Source organism: Trachinotus anak, unplaced genomic scaffold (genome assembly GCF_046630095.1).
Source record: "Trachinotus anak isolate AG129_WGS33_773 ecotype Australia unplaced genomic scaffold, CSIRO_AGI_Tana_v1 ptg000033l, whole genome shotgun sequence".
NCBI lineage: Eukaryota > Metazoa > Chordata > Actinopteri > Carangiformes > Carangidae > Trachinotus > Trachinotus anak.
Genome location: NW_027273884.1, coordinates 7,454,438 through 7,481,207, shown reverse-complemented (window position 1 = coordinate 7,481,207; position 26,770 = coordinate 7,454,438). Strand labels below are relative to the sequence as shown.

Below are 26,770 nucleotides of genomic sequence, written 5' to 3'. Positions count from 1 at the left end.
CTGATGGGGAAGCAGATGGAGCAGCAGCAGCAGGAAGAGGAGGAGGCACGACCCAACCTGGAGAAACAGTTCAAGCTCAGGTGTTCGAAAGAAAGAGGAAGCTGGAGGAGGAATTGAGAGTGATGGTGGGCCTGAAGGAGGTGAAGAAGAAACTCCAGAAGGACATGGAGCTGACCCAGCCAATGTTTCAAGGAGAAGACCGTGGACACGATGGAGAAGAACAAGAGCCAGTATTTGTTTAGTTATAAGTCAGTGTGTTGTGGTGTTGACCCAAATAAAGTCTGAAAATGATCAGTCCACATGTCTCCATCCTGTGTGACCAGTTCAGGAGGAGTTAAGCCAATGTTATACCTTGCACATTTAAGTATGTGAGGATCCACAAGAGTCTGCGTAGCGCAAATTCTGCTGCTGGAGGGTGTACGCAAGGCTGTGGTGCAGACCATAGGCATAGAGTATAAAAACCTGGACGTAGACTCTGGGTCTGAACAGTGAAGCCAGTGCTGAAGAGCCTTAAAGCTGCATTCTATCTAATGACCATCAGGGGGCGACTCCACTGGTTGTAAACAGAAGTCTGATTGTATTGAAGTCTATGTGAAAATGTCTCTACTTCTCACTGATTTATTATCTCAGTACCTCAGTTTCAAGTCTTTCAAAGCAACATGATGTTCATTTTTAAATGATAACTGAGACCTTAGATTCTAGCCATAGAATTGATCAATTATGTTTCAGATTTAATTTCGTCGCTGTGGTGCAATGTTTGGTGTAGCTCTTGGTCTGCCATCTGCTGAGCTAGAATCTGTTTTTATTGTTATTTCACATCTGGCCACATACTTCTCATATATTGTATTTGGGAATTTACAGTTTTTCCATGGATAGTTGATTAAATCCCTCCAGTTATTCTGGCAGTTCCACTTAAAAGACAGTGGAAACAGATTTCTACATGGTTACTTATATAGTTGATAATAATAATAATATTCCTTTACTTTGGCTTGTTGCATTACAACAATCTAATCCTCAGCAGCTTTTCTTTGTTTGCTCCTGTCTGAACTCTCTTACTTTGTACTTGTTAATATCTTAATACTGTAATAACATGTAGTTAAGTTCAAGCAGCACCATATGTACTCACCAAATTACTACTAATTATTGTCTGTCAGTTAAACTCATGAAGTATTTAATAAAAGCCCACACCTTCTTCTTACTCACAGTGGCACACTGGGAGTTTCCTTCACAAATGGATGTCATTATCGGGCTTCATGTGAGTCAGAGCCCAAAATGTGACTTGGAGGACACTTCCCATTATGCTCAGCTTGGACTGCTGCTACTGGTGGGCAGAAGGAAATCTTCTCTTTCCACCTCTCTCTCACCATGAGGCTGCTGCAGCCTATGCAACACAGGCTGCAATTAAACATTGTCTTTTACTGCCAACCTCTGGCCAAACTGAGGAACAGCACCATCATGATGATGTTCACAGCAAAGCACAAAATCAATATGATGGTTCCCTCTTGTGGTACTTGGTCAAATTAACTACGCTCTGCCTAAAAGCCCAGGCCAGTCAAATCTAACCCACGACCCCTGTATTTCAGAGTATTCAGATCCAAACTGCATCCTCAAAAGACATCTTGACAGACAAGTAACAAGTCACTGAATACATGTAAACTTTACTTACATACAATTTAGGTCCTTTAATTTCAGTCTTTATTTGGACTCCTGCAAATGGAAACTTCTGCATCACTATAAAATTATTCTATAAAAACACTGTTTACATGACAGTCATATTAGAATAATTTCCTAATTATTGCCAAGACATTTGCTGAAAAGAACTATGTAAGTAAGTCCTCATTATGTGGAGAATAGAGAGTGTTTAGTTGGTACACTTCAATTTAAAGGTCCCATATATTACTTTTCTCCAGTGTTTTACCTGAAATGTTGATCTCCATCAGAAGATATATTTGAGATTTTAAGAATCTAAAACCATCTTAGTGTAGTTTTACATTTCCTCTCTCAGGCTTCTCTCTGAAACTCTAGTAACAACAGGTCAGTCAGCCAATGAGATGAGAGGCTCTGTGCCTCTCTTCTCATTGGCTGACTGTTTTCTAAGTGATCCAATAAAAATATAGCAGATTTCAGGTAAACACTCAGAGAAACCAAATCCTGCAAGGCTGGATGGTGGGTCCAGGTGGGCGGGGCCTGGGCAGGCCTGAGGGCAGTGACTGCTTTGTTGTGACATCACAAAATTACAGCTCTTGTGGTCAGTGCACAGCAGGTCAGCTGCACGTTAACGTGAAATTTGCTAACAGGGAAGCAAACATTTCAACACATATGAAGACAAGTAAATAATGAACAAATATTTATCTGGATTTATCTGGTAGCTCTCCTTTCAGGAAATTATAATATTATCATATTTCCCCTTTAATAAGTAACAAATGATATAGTTATTTCCTGTAAAATTGTACATTGTGTGTAATGTAATAGTAATAAAGTTGTAATGTAATGTACATGTAGCATCTTCATTTGTAACCTTTGTGGTTTTACTATATTAATGAAAGTAAAAGCTTTGAATTAAAAAAATGTATATGTTATATTCTTATATTATATTCTGTACCAGTATACGTGGATTTGTAGAAAAACAATGAAAAGTAAAAATAATGTAAAATGTTTTATTTATGCCTGATACTCCACATTCAGTGTTCATACAGTGGAGTACTTAAACAATTTGACACATGACCACTGTTATTTTATGTTTTAATTTGACACATCAGGACAATTATTCTGTTTCTGCGTCACTGGCTACAAAACAACAGCACAGAGGTTGAAGGAACCAGTGGAGGAAGCCCAGCACTCTCTTCCTCTTGTTGACTTCAGAGTGATCTATAACAATGAGTAGGGTTCAACAGGAGGACTCAGAGGAGCTGGTGAAGCTAGAGTCTGGTTCTCTGGGGGGGCTTCAGTCCTCCTCTAGGATGGGCCTTTGAGTTCTATCCTCCTTATCCTGGACATTAGTAATGGGAGGAATTTCATTGGTGGTATCTGAGGAGCTGCTTTCCACCAGGCTGGGGGTCCAACCATCCTGCACTGCAGTGACGACCAGAGGATGAACAGGGGCGGGGTCAGAGGAGTCAGAGAAGTTGGTGCTCTGGTGGATGTTGGGTCCTTCTCCATGTTGGGTTTTCCACTGCCACCCTCCCTGGCTTGAACCTGAGTCACAGACGCAGGGTGAGTCAGTGGAGCTGGAACTGCAGCAGTCTGGTGCTCTTGTAGATTTTGGGTCCTTTTCAACGATGGGTCTTTCATTTACTTGTGCAGTGAGCCTGTAAGGAGCCAGTCTCTTCATCCGCTCATCACCAGAGTCACTCTCAGTATTGTCTATACCAGAGTTTTTCCTTGTGCTTATCATTAATAGTTTTATTCTATGAGTAGGACCCACCTCATCAGCCCACGCCACCTCTGCTAACAAGCCAGCCCTTCCCCTCTCTGGCCTGCAACCACCAGTCTCAGCTGCCTCATCCCCCGTCCACCCCCTGCCTCCATCTCCTCCAACATAACCACTTCCTCAGCATATCCGTGTCTGCGATTGGGTTCTTCATAAAGGCAATGAAGATATTCATAAAGAAGATGGTAATCACCTATTCTTTAACCTAACAACCACTAATTTGTTTTCTTTTAGCCTTTGTTCTCTCCGATGCTGAGGAAGAATTATAATTTTTTGAACTTCACATATTGATTACTGATGGAGTTTTGGGCTCACAAGAGATAATTCAAACTCTGTGTTTCTGCTGTTGATATTAATGAGCTTCTGTACTGTCATATATGTATTCAACAGAGTGCAGGGCGTATACTTAATCATTTAAAAGAAACCCTAGGATTACTTAAAAAGGAAGAACGATTCATTGCTTGTTTTGGCACATCTGAATTTGATTTCAGTTTGTATTAAACACATCCTTGTGGGAAAAAGAAACGCATGTCAAAAATTCACAAAGTACAGTTTCTAAAATTTGCCTTGCTGCTCCAAAGACATTTAAGTTCGTAACTTGACTCTGACAACTGTTTCTTCTCAGTCTTCCTTCAAACGAGGCCAGTGACAGAGGCTCCAGACTTCCCGCACGGTACGGGGGACCGGGATTCTCGTTCACTAAACCAGACTGACGTTCCACAGCGCGACCGGCACTTACGTAGTTTACGCTATGTTTTGGCGTAGCAGAGGCCCAGGTGAAAGGAAGTGGTCCCACCGTGGACGAATAGCCACCAAATCGGGACAGCAAGGGTGAATGGCAGTGAGGATATCCAACGAATGATTTCAAGCCTTTTTAGCCAAGACGATCAAACGAAAAACGCACATCGGGTGAGATTTACGCGCCGAATTGTACGATTCGTCTTTCTGGAATACTCTGATGTTTTGGCCTTGCTAGCTGCTAGCTAGCTAGCTTTCTGGCTGGCTGACACGGTGATGGTGCATGGTGGCTGCAGCTACTGCTCAGACATTGTGTTGCACTACACGCTGTACATTTTAGGTGAAGCCAGGTTTCCGCTTAGCTCTATAAATCACACCGTTGGGAGCAGACCAGCACACTCAGATATGTTAGGGTAGCCGGGTCAATAACTGGCTCCAGACAGGCGCGATCCCGTTGGTTTAACATTCGCTAGCCACGCTAGGTTAAGGAACCCTGTTGAACGCTGAAAGAGGGTTTCCATTGCAGTTTTGCGAGTCTTTGCCCAGTCGGTAACGCTATGTAAGAGGCTAATGGGTTATTAAAGGCATCGCTCTGTCCATTTGTTCCAAGTCTTTCTTTACAACGCCGCATCAGCTAAGCTAACGTATCGCAAATAAGCCGATTTGTCATTAACTTGTTACTGTTGCCAACGTCACGAATCACACTTTTCCATCAGTTATCAGGCCAGACCTTGAAAGGCTTTAGAGTTTATATAATTTAAAGAAGGTATCTTTAATAATTTGTCCTTATAGTTATGTATATTAACTAGGCTAACTAGATAAGTATAAAAGCGGGCACAAATGGAGCTGCTTGGTTGCTAACTAGCCAGCTAATGTTAGTGAGCTTGGTCTCTGCTGGTAACTTCAGCTGAATGGTCCAGTATCCAGCTGCCCAGCTAAAGGCTTTTCATTTCAGCATATGAGTTCATGCTCACATTGTGATAAGGGAGGTTGCTAATGTGGTGTAAAATGTGGTTTAATACTGTGGAGTGCAGAGGACTGTAACAACTAATATACTGGCCTGAGAGTTTATGACAGCTACCGCCTGTTATGCAGTAAAAATGTATTATTCTGGCTCATGTTCTGAACACTGCTTTCTGCATGTGTGCCTCATCTGCCTCACCTGCCAGAGACAGTCCCTGTCTTTTTGGCAGCAACACTATGAGACACTGGGCAGATGTGTTTGTGTGTTAAGAGCTAAATACCTGAATATGCAAACTGTATGTTGTGATCCAAGCTTAAGATTTAGGTCAAATAATAAGCTCTAATACAAATCTGTTTGCATATATGTGCACATCTGTCAAGGCCCCTTATTGTATAAAGGCAGATGTCCATGTGATTATAAAGCAGGTCTAGGTCTCTCTTAATACTGTGAAAGTATCAAAGCCTCAGTCCACAGAGAAATGCACACAGCCTGTATTCCGGAACTGATCCTTAAACGTGCCGTCAGGACTTCTGGGACTTTGTGATGTCACAACAAAGCAGTCACCACCCTCAAACAGTCAGCCAAATAGGAAAGGGGCTCAGATCCTCTCTTCTAATTGGCTCACTGACCTGTTGTTACTAGAGCTCCAGAGGGGATGTAAAACTACGCTGAGATGGGTTCTGGGTCTCAAAATCACAAATACATGGATATCAACACTTTAAGAACAGATGCTCTCTCATCTGATGTCAGGTGAGACTGATTGGTGGTGCACCACACTTGTTTTTATGTGAAATGCTAGATTCTAATGATGAGGTATGTCACTGTTGTCTTATTGTTACTGGTGGTCCACTGGCACATAACACAGTCCATTCACATATGCTGCTGCTTTATAATGCTGCACCAAATGCAAGTATATCCGGCTCCAGCCGGAGCAAGAACATGAAGGAAGTTGATCTTCCAAATATGGTTTGTGGTCTGGTTGGGTCAGGGTTATGCTAATGGTGTAGTCTGAAGATGCGCTGTTGGTAGGTGTGGTTTGTAGGGTCTGCAGTGCTGCAGCTTCCTTTCCACATATTTGTTATGTTATGCCTTATTCCAAAATTGATTAAATTCATTTTTAACCCCAAAATTCTACACACACAACACCCCATAATGACAAAGTGAAAAAAGTTTGCTTGAAACTTTTGCAAATTTATTAAAAATATAAAACAATATTATAACATCGGGTTCAAGTCTGGGCTCTGGCTGGGCCACTCAAGGACATTCACAGAGTTGTCCTGAAACCACTCCTTTGTTATCTTGGCTGTGTGCTTAGGGTCGTTGTCCTGTTGGAAGATGAACCTTCTCCCCAGTCCAAGGTCCAGAGCGCTCTGGAGCAGGTTATCATCAAGGATGTCTCTGTACATTGCTGCGTTCATCTTTCCCTCCACCCTGACTAGTCTCCCAGTTGCTGCTGCTGAAAAACATCCCCACAGCATGATGCTGCCACCACCATGCTTCACCGTAGGGATGGTATTGGCCAGGTGATGAGCGGTGCCTGGTTTTCTCCAGACATGACGCTTGGCATTCAGGCCAAAGAGTTCAAGCTTTGTTTCATCAGACCAGAGAATTTTGTTTCTCAGGGTCTGAGAGTCCTTCAGGTGCCAGACGTGCCAGACGGGCTGTCATGTGCCTTTTACTGAGGAGTGGCTTTCATCTGGCCACTCTACCATACAGGCCTGATTGGTGGAGTGCAGCAGAAATGGTTGTTCTTCTGGAAGGTTCTCCTCTCTCCACAGAGCAACGCTGGAGGAAGAGTCTAGGAAGAGTCCAGGAAGAGTCCTGGTGGTTCCAAACTTCTTCCATTTACAGATGATGGAGGCCACTGTGCTCACTGGGACCTTCAATGCTGCAGAAATTTTTCTGTACCCTTCCCCAGATCTGCACCTCCATACAATCCTGTCTCAGAAGTCTAGAGACATTTCCTTGGACTTCATGGCTTGGTTTGTGCTCCGACATGCACTGTCAACTATGGGACCTTATATAGACAGGTGTGTACCTTTCCAAATCATGTCCAGTCAACTGACTTTACCACAGGTGGACTCCAGTCAAGTTGTAGAAACATCTGAAGGATGATCAGTGGAAACAGGATGCACCTGAACTCAATTTTGAGTGTCATGGCAAAGGCTGTGAATACTTATGTACATGTGGTTATTTTTGTTTTTTATTTTTAATAAATTTGCAAAAATGTCAAGCTAACTTTTTTCTTTCACTACTTTCATTCACTTTGTCATTATGGGGTATTGTGTGTAGAATTGTGAGGTAAAAAATGAATTTAAGTCAGTTAACAAAAGTTAACTGACTCAATTTCAACTAAACATTTTAATTGGTTGCATCAGTGCACCTGACATGTCTCTGTGGGTGTGTTCGGAGTATGTAATTTTTTTTCCCCACTGAAGACCCACTTCTACTCTGCATCTGATTGGCTGTGACCTTGATATTCCTCTTTGCTGAATGCAAATGGGAAAAATGCAGTTAAAGAACACAAGTCTTAGCAGTAAAAAGCTGTTAAAATTAGTTAAAAGTAAAAGTATCTTGGTTACTGGTTTGGACTATGACTATGATTTGAACATGTATTATAAATGAGAGACGTTTGGAGGGAAGATCATTGTTTGGTTAAGCTGTTCAGCTCTGAACTGTGACCCAGATTCAACACTGCTGTTTGTAAGAGACCAGAAGCCAAAAGAAGTCAGATACCACTGGTTTAATCTTTAACACTGTGTTGTATTTTAAAAGCTTGTGATGCATGTGCTTTATTTGCCTTTCACAAAGAATGGCTTGTCCAACTTCTGTGGCTCAGATGGTGAAAGAAGCTAACACTTAAAGTGTATTACTGCAGCACCAAAAGGCACAGTGAAACATTTTTCATCCACCTAAATGAAAAACTTAGCTGAACCAGCGCAACCAATGGAAAGAGTTAATCTGGAGCTCTGTGCCATCTACTCTTTTTACACCAGAATTAGTGCAAATAAGCAGGATTTTTTAAACACAGGTAAACCTGGTTAAAAAAAAAAAGACGATTGACTTCTGTCACGCTACCAGACAGGTTTGCCTTTCTGTTCAGACTGAGAGGACATAGACACGCAGCTGCAGGGGGCAACGTCAGACAGAGACAGACCGGTAAAATGGACCTGTCACGTCTCATCTCAGTCTGGTGCCACTCTCGTGTCAGAGGAAGGTGTAGCCATGGTGTTTGTGGTTTAAAAGCGCTGCTGGGCAGGTGACAGTTGTATTTGCAGTGTTTGCTCTGAAAGAACAGGGTCGAGAATTAGCGCGATCACCTGGGTGACATCACTGCTGATCAGAGCTGGAGCTGATAAATTATAGCGATCACTGCAGAGTCATTTGACCTGGTAGTGAATGGTGATGGCAGTCTTTCACACTGACGACATCAGCCAGATGTTAGCAGTGTAATAGGGGCTATAGAGAGGGGGCAGATACACTGTTTTGAACTCTCTAACAAGAAAACTGCCACAAACATTTGTGTACAAATGGAAAAAGGGTTGGACACAGGGGATTTTGATGAGCCTGTCTGATGGACAGTACGAGCCCTTTATCTATTAAAGAACAAGCATCAAGTTTTACTCGGTACCTGCCAGTGAAATGAGGCACCCAGCAGGGGAACATGACTTACATAATGTTTCTGTGTATCACAGACCATGAGCAGATCAATAATCAACAGTGGAATATGTTGTTGGTAAGAACGATCACATGGCACAGGGAAGAGCCACATGTGTAGGACAGCAGCAACAAACCAGTTAATCAACAGTGATAAACCAGTGAGAACTGGCTCATGACGCCTATCAGCCACTGTGAGCTCGGCGCAGCTATTTGTCAAGATGTTTCTAACTGAAGATTTTTGTCTTTGTGGAGCAAAAAAAAGTAATAATCTCGTATATTAATGACCAAGTTGTCTCAGATGTTCTGATTTGAATGGCTCCTGCTCGGAGGGTGAACAGTGCAGTATTTGGGTTCAGCTGATCTGTGGAGCTAATGAGTCAGAGATGGACACTGGTATAATTCACACAGAGCTGAACATCAAGCTGAGGTGACACCTGTTGACTCTGCCTGCTATGTGTGCAGGTGGGTGGTGCCAACCTAGTGGGGTTACTGCAGCAGTGGCTGGCCACTGTATCAACGTTGTCTACCACATATTTAGACGTATTTATATATTTTTTTTAGTAAGTAATTTAAATGGTTATTTAATTGTAAACCTGCACATTCTGCATTGATTCTCTCAGCCCCTTTTTGCCCCATGCTCTCTCTCCACGTGGGGGGGCATAAACTCTTTCCCGGATAACAGATGGGGATCTGTTACCTGACCACTCTGTGTGTGTCTTGATGTGGCCAATCATAATTTGTAATCACCCAGTTGTTATTTGTTTGACACATTGGGAGTCAGTCAGGGCTTAATGTGTCAGGACTCAAAGCAGCCTGCTGTTATTTGCTCACACCTTTATAGAGGGTTTTATTTAATCATTAATGTAACAAAACTACTGTTCATGTTTAGAGATGGGAATTGATGAGATTTTATTGATGCTGTTGTCATGATTGATTCTGCTTATTGGTCCTATTCTTTATCGATTCCCTTAATGATTCCTGATCAAAACACTGACGGCAGTGAGGAGGATTCAGGTCTTGCCCTACACAACATGTGCAGTGAGCATACAGACCCACCCACCTTTAAAAATATGCAGGCATCTGAGGAACTGATCAGCTGATGGTTCAGACAATTTCAAACTAAAGTAGTTTAAAAAACTGCCAACTGAATATCTATAAATGTTGGACTTTTAGACCAAAACAAGACATTTGAAGATGCTGACACAGTGTAGATTAAAACTGCTCAATAATGAAAGTGACAGTCTGTGAAAGTACCATCACAGGACAAATGAAATGAACAAAGTGCTGCAGATAAACACATTTTCACCTACGTGGCTGAAATGGGGTGAGAGATGCAGCTGTGACGACGCAGCAGAGGGAGGTGGACCTGATCGCATCACAGCCCATATTCAAGCCCATGGTTCTGTTAAACCAGACTGAGCCTGAGTTTGAATCCCTCACCTGAGCACTGACGCCTTGTATGTCTGAAATGTTGCAGCACACGTGATCAGGCTGGGTTTGGATGAATCTCCGTAGACGAGCATCAGCTCGTGTTATGTGTTCACTCAGCTGCTGCAGTGATATAAAGACTGGTTCCTGCTTCACCAGGCTGACTGCTGTGATTGGTCACAGCTGTGGGGTCTTCACAGCAGAGTTGTGTGGTCGTTGTTGAAGAGATTGCCGTCATCTGCCTCCTCCTTCCTCTCCTCCGCGTGACTCCAACACCTGATGTGTCTGTCTCTGTTTTGCAGGGCCTGAGGATCCAGTCACTGTTCCTGCCACTTCCCTTTTGTGCAGAGGTATGAGGGCGTACTGTAACATCACCGTCACAGTGTAATAATCAGCATGTTGGTAACAGAGGCTGTCTCTATGGCAGCTAAGATCACTGTTTCAGTTTTTTGTAGCTATTTCAGAATCAAAAATCACAACATGACTTTCTTATTGTCATATATTAGACTGTTATGTAGACTTCTTCTCTGTGTCTGTGCTGTATCTTAATACATGATCTGGGTTTTTGGTTTTTCAGGCCTGTTCCAACTTAAATGAGGAGGAGCATCAGGAGTTGATTAGGAGATATTTTATCATGAAGCCCAGATTAAGTGTCTGCTCATCCAGAAAGTCCCAATTCCTACCTGTAAGTATATTATCCTACATACAGCGTGTTCTCCCAGACCATTGCTCTGCCATGCCTCTGCACAAGCTGTGCTGTTTAAAATTTAAAGCTCTGAAATGCTGAGCTCGATACCAGCTGTTGTCAAATTTTAAACAAATCTAAATGATCTCTGTTCAAACCCCAAAAGTTGCTGGTGTCACGTTGTAAACAGTGGTGTTAATGTGTAACATCAACTAGAAGACTGTTGTGTACTGAACAAGCCCACTGGTGAAGCAGCGTGGTCCCAGCCTTCATCTCTAATCAGTTACCTGTTCCAGAGACAGTCTGTGATTTGTTGGCCTGATGTGCCTCTTCTTTCTGATGCCGATGCCGTTTTTTTTTTTTTTTTACTTTCTGGATGTTAGACAAACTAGACTTGGGTGATTTTCTAAATTTTATATTTTGGTACAATCCAGCCCAGATAATATGATGTATGATATTATGTAGGGGTTGTTTTCTTTTTTCTTTTTCACAGAAAGGGGTTCTAATAAATTATATTGTAACATTTTACATTTCAGTTGTTTTTATATAATCTACAGTGAACAAAATATAAATGCAGCACTTTTATTTTTACTCCCAGTCTTCGTGAGTATAATTTTTTTCTACAAACACAAAAGGTACACACACACGCCACACATGCAAAAACGCTCACAAACACAGATACACTAATGAGTGACCAACAATCAACAACCTGATCAACTCTGAACTAATGGTGGTCACACCACATACTGACTCGTTTCCGATCCACCACCCAGAAATGCACATCTGTCACACAGCTCAGTTTCAAAATAAAACTCCACATTTTAAATAGGCCTTTTATTGTGACCAGGTCACACCTGTGCAACAATCCTGCTGTGTAATCAACATCTTGATACAACACACCTGTCAGGAGCAATGCTCACTGACACAGATGTAAACATCTTTTGTGTTGTTAGAAACAGTTTTAGATCTTTTTTTTTCTTATGAAAAACAGGAGTAAATACCAAAGTGTTGTGTTTATATTTTTGTTCAGTGTGTGATTAAATTGTTGTATTTTTTGTTTTAGGCATAAGTGATGCTGCCACTGAACAGCAGCTCAGTTTTTTTAATGCTCTGTACAGTAAGCAAAGCTGTGAATTGAGGGTCAGACTCAGCAGCAAAAAAAAAATTCTCTTCACCTCTGAAAAATATGATGTATGAGAGGAAATATCTGGATATTTAATATAATTAAATATCAGCTGAAGCCTGTTGTCAGTTGTTGTATCTGTCCTCTGCCGTACATTAACACTCCTCCTCTCCCTCCCCAGTGAACTTCTGAAAGGAAGAGGATAATGAAATGAGATAAAGTGGACGACTGGAGGAGCCCAGCCCCCGTACCTCCACCTCTTTGAAGCATGGCAGGCTTACAGCTTGTCACCCCTGCTACGTCACCCATGGGGCCGTTCTTTGGTCTGCCGTGGCAGCAGGAGGCGATCCATGACAACATCTACACACCTAGGAAATATCAGGCAAGCAGGCGTCTCCCACATTCACGAGCTGCCTGACATGTCAGTGATTTGGTGGAAAGACGTGAAGAGCTGTTCACTGTTGTTTTGTTCACTCTCTGTAAACCTGCTCCCTCCTCCACAGGTAGAACTTCTTGAAGCAGCTCTTGAACATAATACTATCGTCTGCTTGAATAGTGGCTCAGGGAAGACCTTTATTGCAGTACTTCTAACAAAAGAGCTCTCCCACCAAATCCGTGGACATTACCAAGGAAATGCGAAGAGGACTGTTTTTCTGGTGAACACAGGTACCTGATGAGCCACAGAAGTTTATGTCTGCTTTTGTCCTTTATAGTTTGTTTTCAGAGCAGTAAAAGAGAATTTGAAAATGTGATTATTCATCCTCAGGTTTGACTTAAATTGAAATGTTTGGAGTTTATAGAATAATTAAATTTGAATTTTTCCCCATTGTGCAGCTTCGTCTGTTGTTCAGCAAGCAGCTGCAGTCAGGACTCACTCAGACCTCCAGGTGGGAGAGTACACAGATTTGGGGGAAACCTCAGCATGGACTGACCAAAAGTGGAGTGAAGAGATAATCGAGAATCAGGTGCGTTGTCTACTGCTTGTCCTTCTGTGCCTCTGTCATATGACTGTCTGACAGTGTTATCCCTGGTTTATGACAACAGGCTGATACAGGAGGCCCTTTTTTCTTACAGTGGTCTGGTCCTTCCAGCTCCACCACAGAATCAGAATCAGAATCAGAATCAGAATCAGTTTTATTGCCAAGTATGTTTTCACATACAAGGAATTTTTTCTGGTGATTGGTGCAATTGATCAGCAACAGTGGGGCTCTCTAGCCTTGTTGATGAGGCTAATAGCAGATGGGAAGAAGCTATTTTTGTGGCGAGAGGTTTTGGTCCTGAAGGACCGCAGCCTCCTGCCAGAGGGGAGTGTCTCAAAGAGTTTGTGTCCAGGGTGGGAGGAGTCAGCTACAATCTTCCCTGCACGCCTCAGAGTCCTTGAGGTGTACAGGTCCTGGAGGGACGGAAGATTGCAGCCAATCACCTTCTCAGCAGAGTGGATGATACGCTGCAGTCTGTTATTGTCCCTCTCCGTGGCAGCAGCGTACCAGATGGTGATGGAGGAGGTGAGGATGGACTCAATGATGGAGGTGTAGAAGTTCACCATCATAGTCCTTGGCAGGTTGAACTTCTTCAATTGCCTCAGGAAATACATCCTCTGCTGAGCTTTTTTGATGAGGGAGCTGATGTTTAGCTCCCATTTGAGATCCTGTGTGATGGTGGTTCCCAAGAAGCGAAAATGCTCCACGGTAGCCACGGGGGAGTCACACAGGGAGATGGGGGTGGGTGGGGCTGGGCTCTTCCTGAAGTCCACTATCATTTCCACTGTCTTCAGAGCGTTTAGCTCTAGGTGGTTCTGCCTGCACCAGGTCACCAGACGCTCAGTCTCCCACCTGTAGGCAGACTCATCGCCATCAGAGATGAGTCCAATGAGAGTGGTGTCGTCTGCAAACTTCAGGAGCTTGACAGACTGATGGCTGGAGGTGCAGGTGTTGGTGTACAGGGAGAAGAGCAGAGGAGAAAGAACGCAGCCTTGCGGGGATCCAGTGCTGATGGTCTGGGAGTCAGACACATGCTTTCCTAGCTTCACGTGCTGCCTCCTGTCAGACAGGAAGTCGGTGATCCACCTGCAGGTGGAGTCAGGCACGCTCAGCTGGGAGAGCTTGTCCTGCAGCAGAGCCGGGATGATGGTGTTGAAGGCAGAGCTGAAGTCCACAAACAGGATCCTGGCATAGGTCCCTGAGGAGTCCAGGTGCTGGAGGATGAAGTGGAGAGCCATGTTGACGGCGTCGTCTACAGACCTGTTGGCTCTGTAGGCGAACTGCAGGGGGTCCAGGAGTGGGTCAGTGATGGATTTGAGATGGGACAGGATAAGGCGCTCAAATGATTTCATGACCACAGAGGTCAGGGCAATGGGTCTATAGTCATTTAGACCTGTGGGCCTTGGTTTTTTGGGGACAGGGATGATGGTGGAGGATTTGGAGCAGGCTGGCACGTGGCAGGTCTCCAGTGAGGTGTTGAAGATGTCCGTGAACACTGGAGACAGCTGATCAGCACAGTGCTTCAGGGATGATGGAGAGACAGAGTCAGGACCGGCTGCTTTGCGGGGGTTCTGCTTCTTAAAAAGCCTGTTGACATCTCTCTCCAGGATAGAGAGAGACGTTCCTTTGGTAGGGGAGGAGGGGGGTTCTGATGTGGCTCTGATGTGGAGGTTAGTGTCAGGCTTGTCCCACTGTCTTTCAAAGCGGCAGTAGAACTCATTCAGATCGTTGGCCAGACGGAAGTCATTAATGGAGTGGGGGGGTTTAGGTTTGTAGTTTGTGATCTTTCTGAGCCCTTTCCAGACAGAAGCAGAGTCATTGGCTGAGAACTGGAGCTGAAGTTTCTCAGAGTACAGACGTTTAGCTTCTCTCACCGCTTTGCTAAACCTGTACTTGGACTCTTTAAACCTGTCCCTGTCCCCACTCCTGAAAGCTTCCTCCTTTTGCCTCCTGAGCTTAGCTGTGAACCAGGGTTTGTCATTGTTATAACTCACCCTAGTGCGTGATGGGATACAGCAGTCCTCACAGAAGCTGATGTATGACGTCACAGCCTCTGTGAACTCATCCAGACTGTTGGAAGCAGTCCTGAACACCTCCCAGTCAGTGCAGTCCAAACATGCCCGCAGATCCTCTATGGCTTCACTGCTCCACTGCTTTGATGTCTTCGCAACAGGTTTACACAGTTTTAGTTTCTGTCTGTATGTGGGAATCAGGTGGACCATGACATGGTCAGAGTGGCCCAGTGCAGCCCGGGGGACGGCGTGATAAGCACCACTGATTGTGGTGTAACAGTGGTCCAGAGTGTTCCCCTCTCTGGTCGGGCAATTAACAAACTGTCTGTATTTGGGCAGTTCATGACTGAGGTCACCTTTGTTAAAGTCACCAAGGACAATAACTACGGAGTCCGGGTCAGTCAGGTGCATTATAATATTGCATCTACTTCAGCCTGTGTATTCAAACCTCTAACTTGTCAAGTCTTATGTTTCATTAATGACTTTTGGTTTTATGTCACATCCTCAACATAAGTGACACAGAAACATCTCGGGTTTCATCAAAGAAAAATAAGATGTAGAGAAGTCAGATCAGAGCAGAGTTCATGTAGAGGTCCTACAATCACTTCTAGCTACTTCCACTAGAGTTAACTTGTATGTACATTTGAGACCAGACCAGGTTTGTTATATTCTGTGTGAATGTGTTAGAACCTGTCTGTTGATTCTAGTAGCTCAACAGTCAATTTCACCTTAAGTTAAAGAAAAATATGTGCATTGAGTTTTCCAGAAAGCACTGTAATCGCATTGAAACAACACACATTAACAATAGAAATAAAAATAAAGGAACAAAACAGAACATCTCACCTCACATTCACATTCAAACTGATGAGACTCAGGATTTACATCATGTAAAAATGACAGATGGCTCATAGACAGATCAGGTCTCTGCTACACAAACCCTCTTGTGCGCAGCAATAGCAGAGACATCTAAACCAATATATGATATAAAAGGCTCCCATATTCTTTGCAATGTAACATGCATGTTAAATAATTGTGATTCAGTGATTCCCATTCAAGTGTGACCTCATGCTAATAAGTTTCTCGATGAAACTATCTGTTTCCAGAATCAACAGAATGAGCATTTTGTAGAGTTTTTTTAATATTTATCATAACAGAGACATTTGACCTCCCAGGTGATCACAATCAGAATCTGGTTTATTGACAAGTAGGTTTCCAGCATACCAGCAATTTGTTTCGGTGCAAAACAGCAAACATAGAAGAAAAAATCTAAACAATGATAAAACATTCAAATAAACAAGTACTGTACAGTGGGTCACACTGTAGTAACAGAGAGGATTTTATTAATTTTACTCCTTTATGATCTGCAAAAATTGCTGTTTTCCTGTAAGACCACAGATAATGTGGTCCACAGACTGCCTGTCTCCAGTTTAAAAGTGTCTTTTCTCTTGTTCGTCTCCAGGTGCTGGTCATGACCTGCCACATATTCCTGCACATTCTGAGGAATAAGATTTTACCATTGTCTAAAATCAACCTGGTGGTTTTTGATGATTGTCACCTGGCCATCACAGACCACCCCTACTGTGAGATAATGAAGGTGGGAGTCCGGTCTCTAAAGGAAAGTCATTGTTTTTCATGCAGGGGATCTGTTAACGATGTACCTCTTCTCTCTCTCTCTCTGTCTCTGTCTCTCTCTGCAGCTGTTTGAAGGCTGTTCATGCAGTCCTCGCATCCTGGGTCTCACAGCCTCCATCCTGAATGGAAAATGTGACCCGTCAGAACTGGAGCAGAAAATCCAGAATCTGGAGAGAATCCTGAACAGCAATGCTGAAACTGCCACTGACCTTGTGGTCCTGGACAGGTACTATAAACTGATTCATTTACCCTCACAGAGCACTTCATTAGGAGCACTCACTCTAGGTTGCTCCTCAGTTTTTCATGTCACGGATCCAGATGTTGAGACTGTGCTCTGACACTCTGCTCTATGTTGACATGACTGCGACTCAGTGACTCTCACTATAGGTGTGTGCTGAGATCTAACCCGTGTTGACCTGTTTCAGATACGCCTCTCAGCCGAGAGAGGTGGTGCTGGACTGTGGCCCTTACCTGGATAAGAGCGGCCTCTCCTCCCGTCTGCAGGCGGAGCTGGATGAGGCGCTGCACTTCCTGAATGACTGCAACATATCTGTTGTTAGAGAGGACCGTGAGCCCACATTCATCTCCAAACAGGTGCGAGCAGCACACCACCCCAGGTTTCTGTTGATGCAGTGTGGACACTCTGCTCTTGTTAGCAGCACAGAGAGATAGGGACGTATTCTGCTCCATTTTATCAGTGGATCAGTTTTAAAGCTGAAGCAGAAATGGCGACAGTGAGCAGCCAGATAAAGACCCACAGATGTTGTCGTGAGGCTGTGCTGATTTCAGATGAGCGAGCCACTGCAGATCATATGGTCTCTGTTGCTGCAGGCAGCTCCATAATAATCCAAAACTGCATTAAACAATAGGAAGCAACCAAATTTTGTTCTTGCAAAATGATACAAACATCTTCATGTTCTGTTGTAATATAGTTAAACCTTCTTGCTGCATAAATTTGCAAATTGATGAGGCAGCCCACTTTTTGTTGGTATTCTTGAAGACAAACTACTAGAACTGAGCATATTTGTTGTTTTGTTATTGGGATCATGAGGCGAATGGCCTGTTTGACTAATTTGTAGCCTGTAGTGTTATTGTACTGCCCTCATCAGTCTTGGAAGAGTCACAGCTCCTGTACTCACAAGTATTGGTTCTTGTGACATCCCTACTGCTCATTGAATGGAGGAATATTGTAGAGAGGTGTGTTTGAGTCAGCGAGGCCTTGATAGTACCTGTGGACAGGGACAACAGCCCAGGAGCTGTATTCAGACCTATGTTCATCCTGCATCTATATGAAGGTGAAGTTCATAAAAAGATTCCTGAAAGTAAAAGTGATGGAAAAGTAACCAAACTGCTGTGTCCACTGTCCCTGTCTTCTCCAGGTCCTGAGTGACTGCCGGGCTGTGCTGCAGGTGCTGGGGCCCTGGTGTGCAGATAAGGCAGCAGGCATCATGGTGCGGGAGCTGCAGAAGTACATCAAACACGAGCAGGAGGAACTCAACCGTAAGTTCCTGCTCTTCACCGACACCATCCTGCGCAAAGTGCACGCCCTCTGCGAGGAGCACTTCTCCCCCGCCTCGCTGGACCTCAAGTTCGTCACCCCCAAGGTCCTGCGGCTGCTGGAGATCCTGCACGAATACAAGCCCTTTGAGCGGCAGCAGTTTGAGAGCGTGGAGTGGTACAACAACCGCAACCAGGACAACTACGTGTCCTGGAGCGACTCGGAGGATGAAGACGAGGATGAGGAGGTGGAGGCCAAGGAGAGGCCTGAAGCCAACTTTCCCTCGCCGTTCACCAACATCCTGTGCGGGATCATCTTCGTGGAGAGGCGCTACACAGCTGTTGTCCTCAATCGGTAGGGTCATGTCTGCCTGTGGTGTGTACTTTCATTCTGTCATTTCCATATACAGTATGCATGAAATGTGTCTATAGTCAGTTAACAACTGTTTTAGATACACTGTTTAAAACAAAGAACTCAAAGAGCTCTGAGCCTCTGTATGTGCAGAATATTTCACATAATGACTGTTTCCAGGGTTATTCCACTGCAGCTGAGAGAAACTGCACAATGTCCCCAGTGTGTTATCACTGACACACACACTCTGTTTGTCCCTCAGTCTTATCAAAGAGGCAGGGAAGCAGGACCCAGAGCTGGCTTACATCAGCAGCAACTTCATCACTGGCCACAGCATCGGCAAAAACCAGCCGCGGAACAAACAGATGGAAGTGGAGTTCAGAAAACAAGAGGAGGTACAAAAATCTACCTTCAGGTTTCACACTCTGCTTCGTTCTGAATGTTGTTGGTGGAGCTTGAGCACATTTGGCTCGCAAATAATTGGTAATAAAGTCATATCTATTACGACCTGGGAGGTCTCTATTACTGATAAGGATACTCTACAAAATACTACGATTCTGTTCAACTGGAAACAGATAAAGTTCCATCCAAAACATATTGGCATAAGGTCACACTTGAATACATTGGATTTTTTCACATTATTTTCACAGTGTATTTCCTGACTGTTTGAGGTTGGATTGAACTATCAGTCATAATCATAAACAAATAGCAGTTTGAAAGAGTGCAGTTGTATTGTTGTTTAATTAGAACTTCCATAATTAACAATATTTAATCAGGCAAGTTAAAATGTGAAGCTGGAGACACTGATTTCATTGGATATGATAACAACTTTCAGTGGCATGTTAAAAAAAAAAAAAAAAAAAAAAAAAAAAAATTAAAGCTCAATATTTTACTCTTCTGAAGTGTTGATCTCCATCAGAAGATATATTTGTGGTTCTGAGAACCAAAAACCATCTCAGTGTAGTTTTACATCTCCTCTCTCAGGCTTCTTTCTGGAGCTCTTGCAACAACAAGTTAGTCAGCCAATTAGAAGAGAGACTCTGAGCCTCTCTTCTGATTTTGTATATTTCAGGTAAACACTCAGAAAGTAAATCCTGCAAGGTTGGATGGTGAGCCCAGGTGGGCCATGCTGCGGGAACAGTTGAGGGCGCTGACTGCTTTGTTGTGACATCACAGAGTCCCAGAAGTCCTGACAGCTGGTTTTAAGGCTCAGTTTCTGAATACAGGCTGTGTACATTTCTCTGTGGACTGAGGCTTTGATACTTTCACAGTATTAATATAGAACCTAGACCTGCTTTATAATCAGAAACACATGGACATCTACATTTATACAATAAGGGGCCTTTAAAATTGAGATATGTCCATACATATGCAAACAGATTTGCATTAGAACCGATTACTTGACCTAAATCTTAAGCTTAGATCACAGCACACTGTTTGCATATTCAGGTATTTAGCTCTTAACACTATACACAGTGTTAATGTAACTATATACACTACCGTTCAAAAGTTTGGGGTCACTTAGAAATGTCCTTATTTTTTAAATAAAAGCGCTGTTTTTTCAATGAAGATAACATTAAACTAATCAGAAATACACTCTATACATTGTTAATGTGGTAAATGACTATTCTAGCTGCAAACATCTGGTTTTTAATGCAATATCTACATAGGTGTATAGAGGCCCATTTCCAGCAACCATCACTCCAGTGTTCTAATGGTACATTGTGTTTGCTAATTGCATTAGAAGGCTAATGGATGATTAGAAAACCCTTGAAAACCCTTGTGCAATTATGTTAGCACAGGTGAAAACAGTTTTGCTGGTTAGAGAAGCTATAAAACTGACCTTCCTTTGAGCTAGTTGAGAATCTGGAGCATCACATTTGTGGGTTCGATTAAACTCTCAAAATGGCCAGAAAAAGAGAACTTTCATGTGAAACTCGACAGTCTATTCTTGTTCTTACAAATGAAGGCTATTCCATGCGAGAAACTGCCAAGAAACTCTACAATGGTGTGTACTACTCCCTTCAGAGAACAGCACAAACAGGCTCTAACCAGAGTAGAAAGAGAAGTGGGAGGCCCCACTGCACAACTGAGCAAGAAGACAAGTACATTAGAGTCTCTAGTTTGAGAAATAGACGCCTCACAGGTCCTCAACTGGCAGCTTTATTAAATAGTAGCCACAAAACGCCAGTGTCAACGTCTACAGTGAAGAGGCGACTCCGGGATGCTGGCCTTCAGGGCAGAGCGGCAAAGAAAAAGCCATATCTGAGACTGGCCAATAAAAGGAAAAGATTAATGTGGGGAAAAGAACACAGACATTTGACAGAGGAAGATTGGAAAAAAGTGTTATGGACAGAACATTTGTGAGACGCAGAACAACTGAAAAGATGCTGGAAGAGTGCCTGACGCCATCTGTCAAGCATGGTGGAGGTAACGTGATGGTCTGGGGTTGCTTTGGTGCTGGTAAAGTGGGAGATTTATACAAGGTAAAAAGGATTTTGAATAAGGAAGGCTATCACTCCATTTTGCAACGCCATGCCATACCCTGTGGACAGCGCTTGATTGGAGCCAATTTCCTCCTACAACAGGACAATGACCCAAAGCACACCTCCAAATTATGCAAGAACTATTTAGGGAAGAAGCAGGCAGCTGGTATTCTATCTGTAAAGGAGTGGCCAGCGCAGTCACCAGATCTCAACCCCATTGAGCTGTTGTGGGAGCAGCTTGACCGTATGGTACGCAAGAAGTGCCCATCAAGCCAATCCAACTTGTGGGAGGGGCTTCTGGAAGCGTGGGGTGAATTTTCTCCAGGTTACCTCAACAAATTAACAGCTAGAATGCCAAAGGTCTGCAATGCTGTAATTGCTGCAAATGGAGCATTCTTTGACGAAAGCAAAGTTTGAAGGAGAAAATTATTATTTCAAATAAAAATCATTATTTCTAACCTTGTCAATGTCTTGACTATATTTTCTATTCATTTTGCAACTCATTTGATAAATGAAAGTGTGAGTTTTCATGGAAAACACAAAATTGTCTGGGTGACCCCAAACTTTTGAACGGTAGTGTATTTTTTAAAGTAATGTAGGAAGAGTTTCAGAAATGTTAGTTGACAGAGTACCAGTCTTTTTCCAGACATGACATCCTTATATTATTACAAGAACATTTAGTGCTGGTCTGAGAGGGGCTGCAGAGACCTTGATTCCAACATCTGCCTTGAATATCATATTGACATACAAACACACAATTGGCTGACGGTTTTCTGAGTGATTCAATAAAAATACAGTAGATTTCAGGTAAACATTCATAGAAACAAAGGTGATCTCAGATGGGCGGGGCTTGGGGCGTGGCTTTCTGGTTTCTGAATACAGGCTGTGTGCATTTCTCTGTGGACTGAGGCTTTGATACTTTCACAGTATTAATATAGACCTGCTTTATAATCAAAAAACACATGGACATCTACCTTTAGACTGTATGGACCTTTAGGCCAGTGACAAAAAAGTGCTGACTAATGGAAGAGCAGGAGGTGCATGTGCACATGTTTGCCATCAGCTGTCCTGATGATGTTGTCTAAACAGCCCCTCCTCCCTTTCTCACACAGGTTCTCCGCAAATTCCGGGCCCATGAAACCAACCTGCTTATTGCCACCAGCATCGTGGAGGAAGGCGTGGATATTCCAAAGTGTAACCTGGTGGTGCGGTTTGACCTGCCCACAGAGTACAGGTCCTATGTCCAGTCCAAAGGCAGAGCCCGGGCACCTGTCTCCAACTACATCATGCTGGCTGACAGTGAGAGGACCAAAGCCTTCGAGGAAGATCTCACCACGTACAAGGCCATCGAGAAGGTGACCTGTCCTCTTTGTACTGTGTGATTTCCAAACTGTCCGTCTCAAGTTTCCTACTCTGTCAAATGAATGTTATCATAGTGAACAGCGAATGAAAGAGTGATGATGATACTTTTGATCAGATCTTGAGGAACAAGTGTTCGAAGTCAGTGGAGGTGAGTGAGTTTGAAGTGGAACAGGTGCTGGATGATGACAACATCCTCCCACCCTACGTGCTTCGATCTGAGGATGGAGGTCCCCGGGTCACCATTAACACGGCCATTGGACACATTAACAGGTGTGGTGACGTTTCTTCAAAGTCCTCATTTCACAGAGAACATTACCAAACATCAGCCAGCCTCTTTTACATCATGTCTCTTTCACTCTGGTGCTCAGGTATTGTGCTCGGCTGCCCAGTGACCCTTTCACCCACTTAGCACCCAAATGTAAAACTATGGAGATGCAAGACGGACGCTTCCAGTCCACGCTCTACTTACCCATCAACTCCCCTCTGCGAGCTCCTGTAAAGGTGAGGGAGGACATCTTCATTACAAGAATTTTTATCTGACCACTTTTCAACACGTAGAGTTAATTGATTTCATCAGTGTGCACTTATGTGGCATAAATCTATATTGTGTCCTTGTCTTCACAGGGTCCTATAATGACCTGTGCCAGACTGGCAGAGAAAGCAGTTGCACTACTATGCTGTGAGAAACTCCACAAAATAGGTAAAAGCTGACCTGAGATTTTGCATAAATGCATGATCAGGAATGTTTCTAGAAGTTTTCCCTGCATCTGTTTCTAGCTTGTTCATCTTGCTTCCTTTCATCCCAGGTGAGCTGGATGATCACCTGATGCCGGTGGGGAAGGAGACAGTCAAGTATGAGGAGGAGCTGGACCTTCATGATGAGGAGGAGACCAGCGTCCCAGGCCGGCCCGGTTCTACCAAGAGGAGGCAGTGCTACCCTAAAGCCGTAAGAATCATTCTGCTGATTCCTATCTGTTTCAGTTAAAGTTACTGGACTCCCATTGGATGCTGAGAATAAGGAAATCAAGAGCCTCTATAGCATCTTATCAAAGCAAACCCAGTATTCAGACAACTGATCCCTGTGGCTTTTCAGTCCCGAAAGACTTTGGATGCTGATTTGATGAGAAACTTTTATCACTGATAAACTCTCATAAAAACAGAGTCAGCGGCAGAATTGGTGTAGTTTTTTAAAATTACTAGTTGTTTAATATGCATCATAATATTCAGTAATTTTATAGTGAATCCTCATTTTTCTGTCTCTCGTTGAACAATTAATTGTTTTCATATTGAAACTGGGATTTAAAATGCAATAGACAATTATAAATTCAACTTAATTATAACTGAAAGTTCAGTCGTTCACTGCCGACTTTACTGACTGTAACCATAACTGTGGCCAGTTTAATAAATTGTAGCTAATTTACATTAACTTTAACATTAACATTAACTGGCTACTAGTTACCCTCAACCAAAGGTAGTTTACTAAAGTAAAAACACTATTCTGTATTGTTTTTATGTCTGGTAAGATACAGATGATCATATAATTTTCACACAATCAGGATGTTTGTTGTCGTGTTGAGTGGATTGACAAACAGCTTGCACTAAGCTTGGACCAATTTCAATAAGATAATATCTACTCGTATGCGATATTTTTTGCTATATAAATTTTTTTACTTTTTTATTTTGTAGTTTTGCAGTCAGACCCTTCACTGCTCCTCATCAAGTGACAAATAAAACTTTCATCTGCTGTGTAGTGGCAGCATCACTTATAACTGAAACATAAAATACAATATAATTATTTCTTTAAAACAAACAACTGAAACATAAAATACAGTCTAATTAAAAAAAAACAATTAAATCATAACCCTAACCCTATTATTATAATTAATTAAATTTTAATTTAATTAAAAGAAATCCTTCTCCCCTTCAAAATGAATAAATAATGAATAAATAACCCCTTTTAAATAAACTCTTTTCACCAAGTCCCAGGTTTGAAAAAAGATCGCTGGAGGCGCTCAACAACGAATGTGTCACTCTATCAGTTTTTTACTTGTTATGTAGAAACAGGTTTGGCTGTGGTTTATAAAAACAATTACAGAGGTAGAAATTGAAATAATCCAAATAGTCAGTCGACTGTCTGAATATTTTATGCTGCACTTTGTCTTATGTCAGAAAGTGTACGTTTGTAAATCCCCTGTAGATTTGTAACAGTGTCTTCCCTCTGTCCTCTCCAGATACCAGAGTGTCTGCGGGACAGTTATGCCGTACCAGAGCAGACTTACTATCTATATGTGATTGGGATGGTCCTCACCACCCCTCTCCCTGATGAACTCAACTTCCGCAGAAGGAAGCTCTACCCACCGGAGGACACCACCAGGTGCTTCGGCATCCTGACTGCCAAACCCATACCTCGTGTACGTCACCTGGATCAAAAATCCTCTCTTCTCAGCGAATAGTGAAAGCCTTCTTTTTTTTATTATAGCTTGATCATTGATGGTAAATGAGTCTTTCCTTCTGTCCAGATCCCCCATTTCCCGGTGTACACCCGCTCAGGTGAGGTGACCATCTCCATCGAGCTGCAGAAGTCTGGCTTCACGCTCACCACCGCCCAGCTCGACCTCATCACCCGCCTGCACCAGTACATCTTTTCCCACATCCTCCGTCTGGAGAAACCTGCACTGGAGTTCAAGCCCACGCTGGCTGACTCGGCTTACTTCGTTCTACCTCTGAATGTTGGTGAGTAGAACGACGCTTTTACAGATGTTTGATGGAGAAACTTCACCCTCTCTGTTCATCACTGATGACCCTCCTCCCATGTTTGCTTCCCCCTCATGGCTTTGATCAGTTGGGGACTCCAACACACTCGATATGGACTTTAAGTTCATGGAGGACATTGAGAAATCTGAGGCCCGCACTGGCATTCCTACCACTCAGTATACCAAGCAGAACTCCTTCACCTTCAAGCTGGAGGACTACCAGGATGCTGTCATCATTCCAAGGTACCGCTGCACCACGTGACAACGCTGGACCTCCTGTTACTAAGGAGCGGGTCTTCATCAGAGACTGTGAGAACTGTTTTAAGGTGCAGTAACCTCCACTGGTCCTTTTCCCCAGGTATCGTAACTTCGACCAGCCTCATCGCTTCTATGTAGCTGACGTGTACACAGACCTGACGCCGCTCAGCAAGTTTCCTTCACCAGAATATGAGACGTTTGCTGAGTACTACAAAACCAAGTACAACCTGGACCTGTCCAACCTGAACCAGCCGCTCCTGGATGTAGACCACACCTCCTCCAGGTCAGTAGCAGCGCAGTGATCACTGCAGTTAAATGTAGCTGTGAACTGCATCAGTGGGATGTTGCGGTTTAACTCGAGCTTCTAAAGATTTTTGTTTAATCTTTAGTTAGATTTTTACTGAGTTTGTGCAAGAGAACAAGTTTTATATAGTGGGGTGTGGAATAAAATAGACCTGCATCGCTTTTATCCTTTTTTTTTTTTTTTTTTTAACTGTCAACAGTGAGTTTGACTTGTATCATAGATGTGTAACTGTGCTGTTCTCTGTTAAAGAGCTGTTGACCCAGTGCTGGATCCTCGTTGTCTTTAGCAACAGCCAAACTTTAAAGCTCTGTATCATGAGGTCACAGTGTAACAACAGTAGTTTGCCTCTCAGTTTTCTACAGTCTGGTCTTTGGACGGGATAAAGTTGGGACTCCTCTTGTTTCCAGATTGAACCTGTTGACCCCTCGACACCTGAACCAGAAGGGCAAAGCTCTGCCCCTCAGCAGTGCGGAGAAGAGGAAGGCCAAGTGGGAGAGTCTGCAGAACAAACAGGTGAGACTGAGATCAACATCGTCCTCTCTCTGTGCTATCCACTGTGTGTGTCTGTTTATCTGGAGCCGAGTGCCTAAGGCTGTCACCATCTTTGATGTGTTCAGTAACCATGGTTACAGCTGTTGTTCTTACATATTGTGTTGTAGTGACCGTGGACCTGTTCATACCAGACTGCAGGGTTCACACACACACGCAGGGTCCAGGTCTCTGCTCAGCAGTTTTCAGTCACTGTATTTTCTCAAACAGTCATCAAGGCCTTTATTAACTTCACCTGCAGAAGGTAACAGACTTTTCTCAGAGGCAGGTCTTTGTTTCTAACTCCCTCTGTTTGATAGACATGGTCACACTGGCATTTAGCTAAGATGCCTCATTTTGATCCACCTTCAAATTAAAAGCCCTCTAGTGTTTCAGTGGACTTAACAGGGCTTTTATTGCTGTGCTGCAGAAAGTATATTGTCTCATTCCCAGTTGCAGGTGTCTCTGTTGTTTACATGTTATTCAGATCTGCAAGAGGTAGTACATGACTGCGTGGGTTGTGTCCCTGTATTGTGTAGATGTTGTGTCACAGTGTAGTTCCTCTCCATCGTGGAGCC

The 26,770-nt window shown here is 43.3% G+C and overlaps 1 protein-coding gene across 2 annotated transcripts in view; it reads left to right on the top strand.

Moving 5' to 3' along the window:
- Positions 1-4,199: 4,199 nt before the first annotated feature.
- The window catches only part of dicer1 (dicer 1, ribonuclease type III), a 40,052-nt gene continuing 17,481 nt past the window's right edge, over positions 4,200-26,770 (top strand). Inside the window, exons 1-21 of one of the 2 annotated variants that reach the window (XM_071471044.1) lie at positions 4,200-4,339; positions 10,523-10,570; positions 10,798-10,905; positions 12,210-12,410; positions 12,532-12,694; positions 12,863-12,993; positions 16,480-16,614; positions 16,718-16,878; positions 17,078-17,246; positions 18,032-18,504; positions 18,764-18,896; positions 22,100-22,342; positions 22,465-22,619; positions 22,718-22,850; positions 22,974-23,049; positions 23,156-23,295; positions 24,581-24,760; positions 24,869-25,082; positions 25,192-25,345; positions 25,461-25,643; positions 26,072-26,177. In XM_071471044.1, the coding sequence (XP_071327145.1) occupies positions 12,297-12,410; positions 12,532-12,694; positions 12,863-12,993; positions 16,480-16,614; positions 16,718-16,878; positions 17,078-17,246; positions 18,032-18,504; positions 18,764-18,896; positions 22,100-22,342; positions 22,465-22,619; positions 22,718-22,850; positions 22,974-23,049; positions 23,156-23,295; positions 24,581-24,760; positions 24,869-25,082; positions 25,192-25,345; positions 25,461-25,643; positions 26,072-26,177 (3,063 nt within the window). In that variant the 5' untranslated portion in view covers positions 4,200-4,339; positions 10,523-10,570; positions 10,798-10,905; positions 12,210-12,296. Of the gene's footprint in view, positions 4,340-4,371; positions 5,883-10,522; positions 10,571-10,797; positions 10,906-12,209; positions 12,411-12,531; positions 12,695-12,862; positions 12,994-16,479; positions 16,615-16,717; positions 16,879-17,077; positions 17,247-18,031; positions 18,505-18,763; positions 18,897-22,099; positions 22,343-22,464; positions 22,620-22,717; positions 22,851-22,973; positions 23,050-23,155; positions 23,296-24,580; positions 24,761-24,868; positions 25,083-25,191; positions 25,346-25,460; positions 25,644-26,071; positions 26,178-26,770 lie in introns of those variants that run through there. The other variant, XM_071471046.1, reaches the window with a different exon arrangement.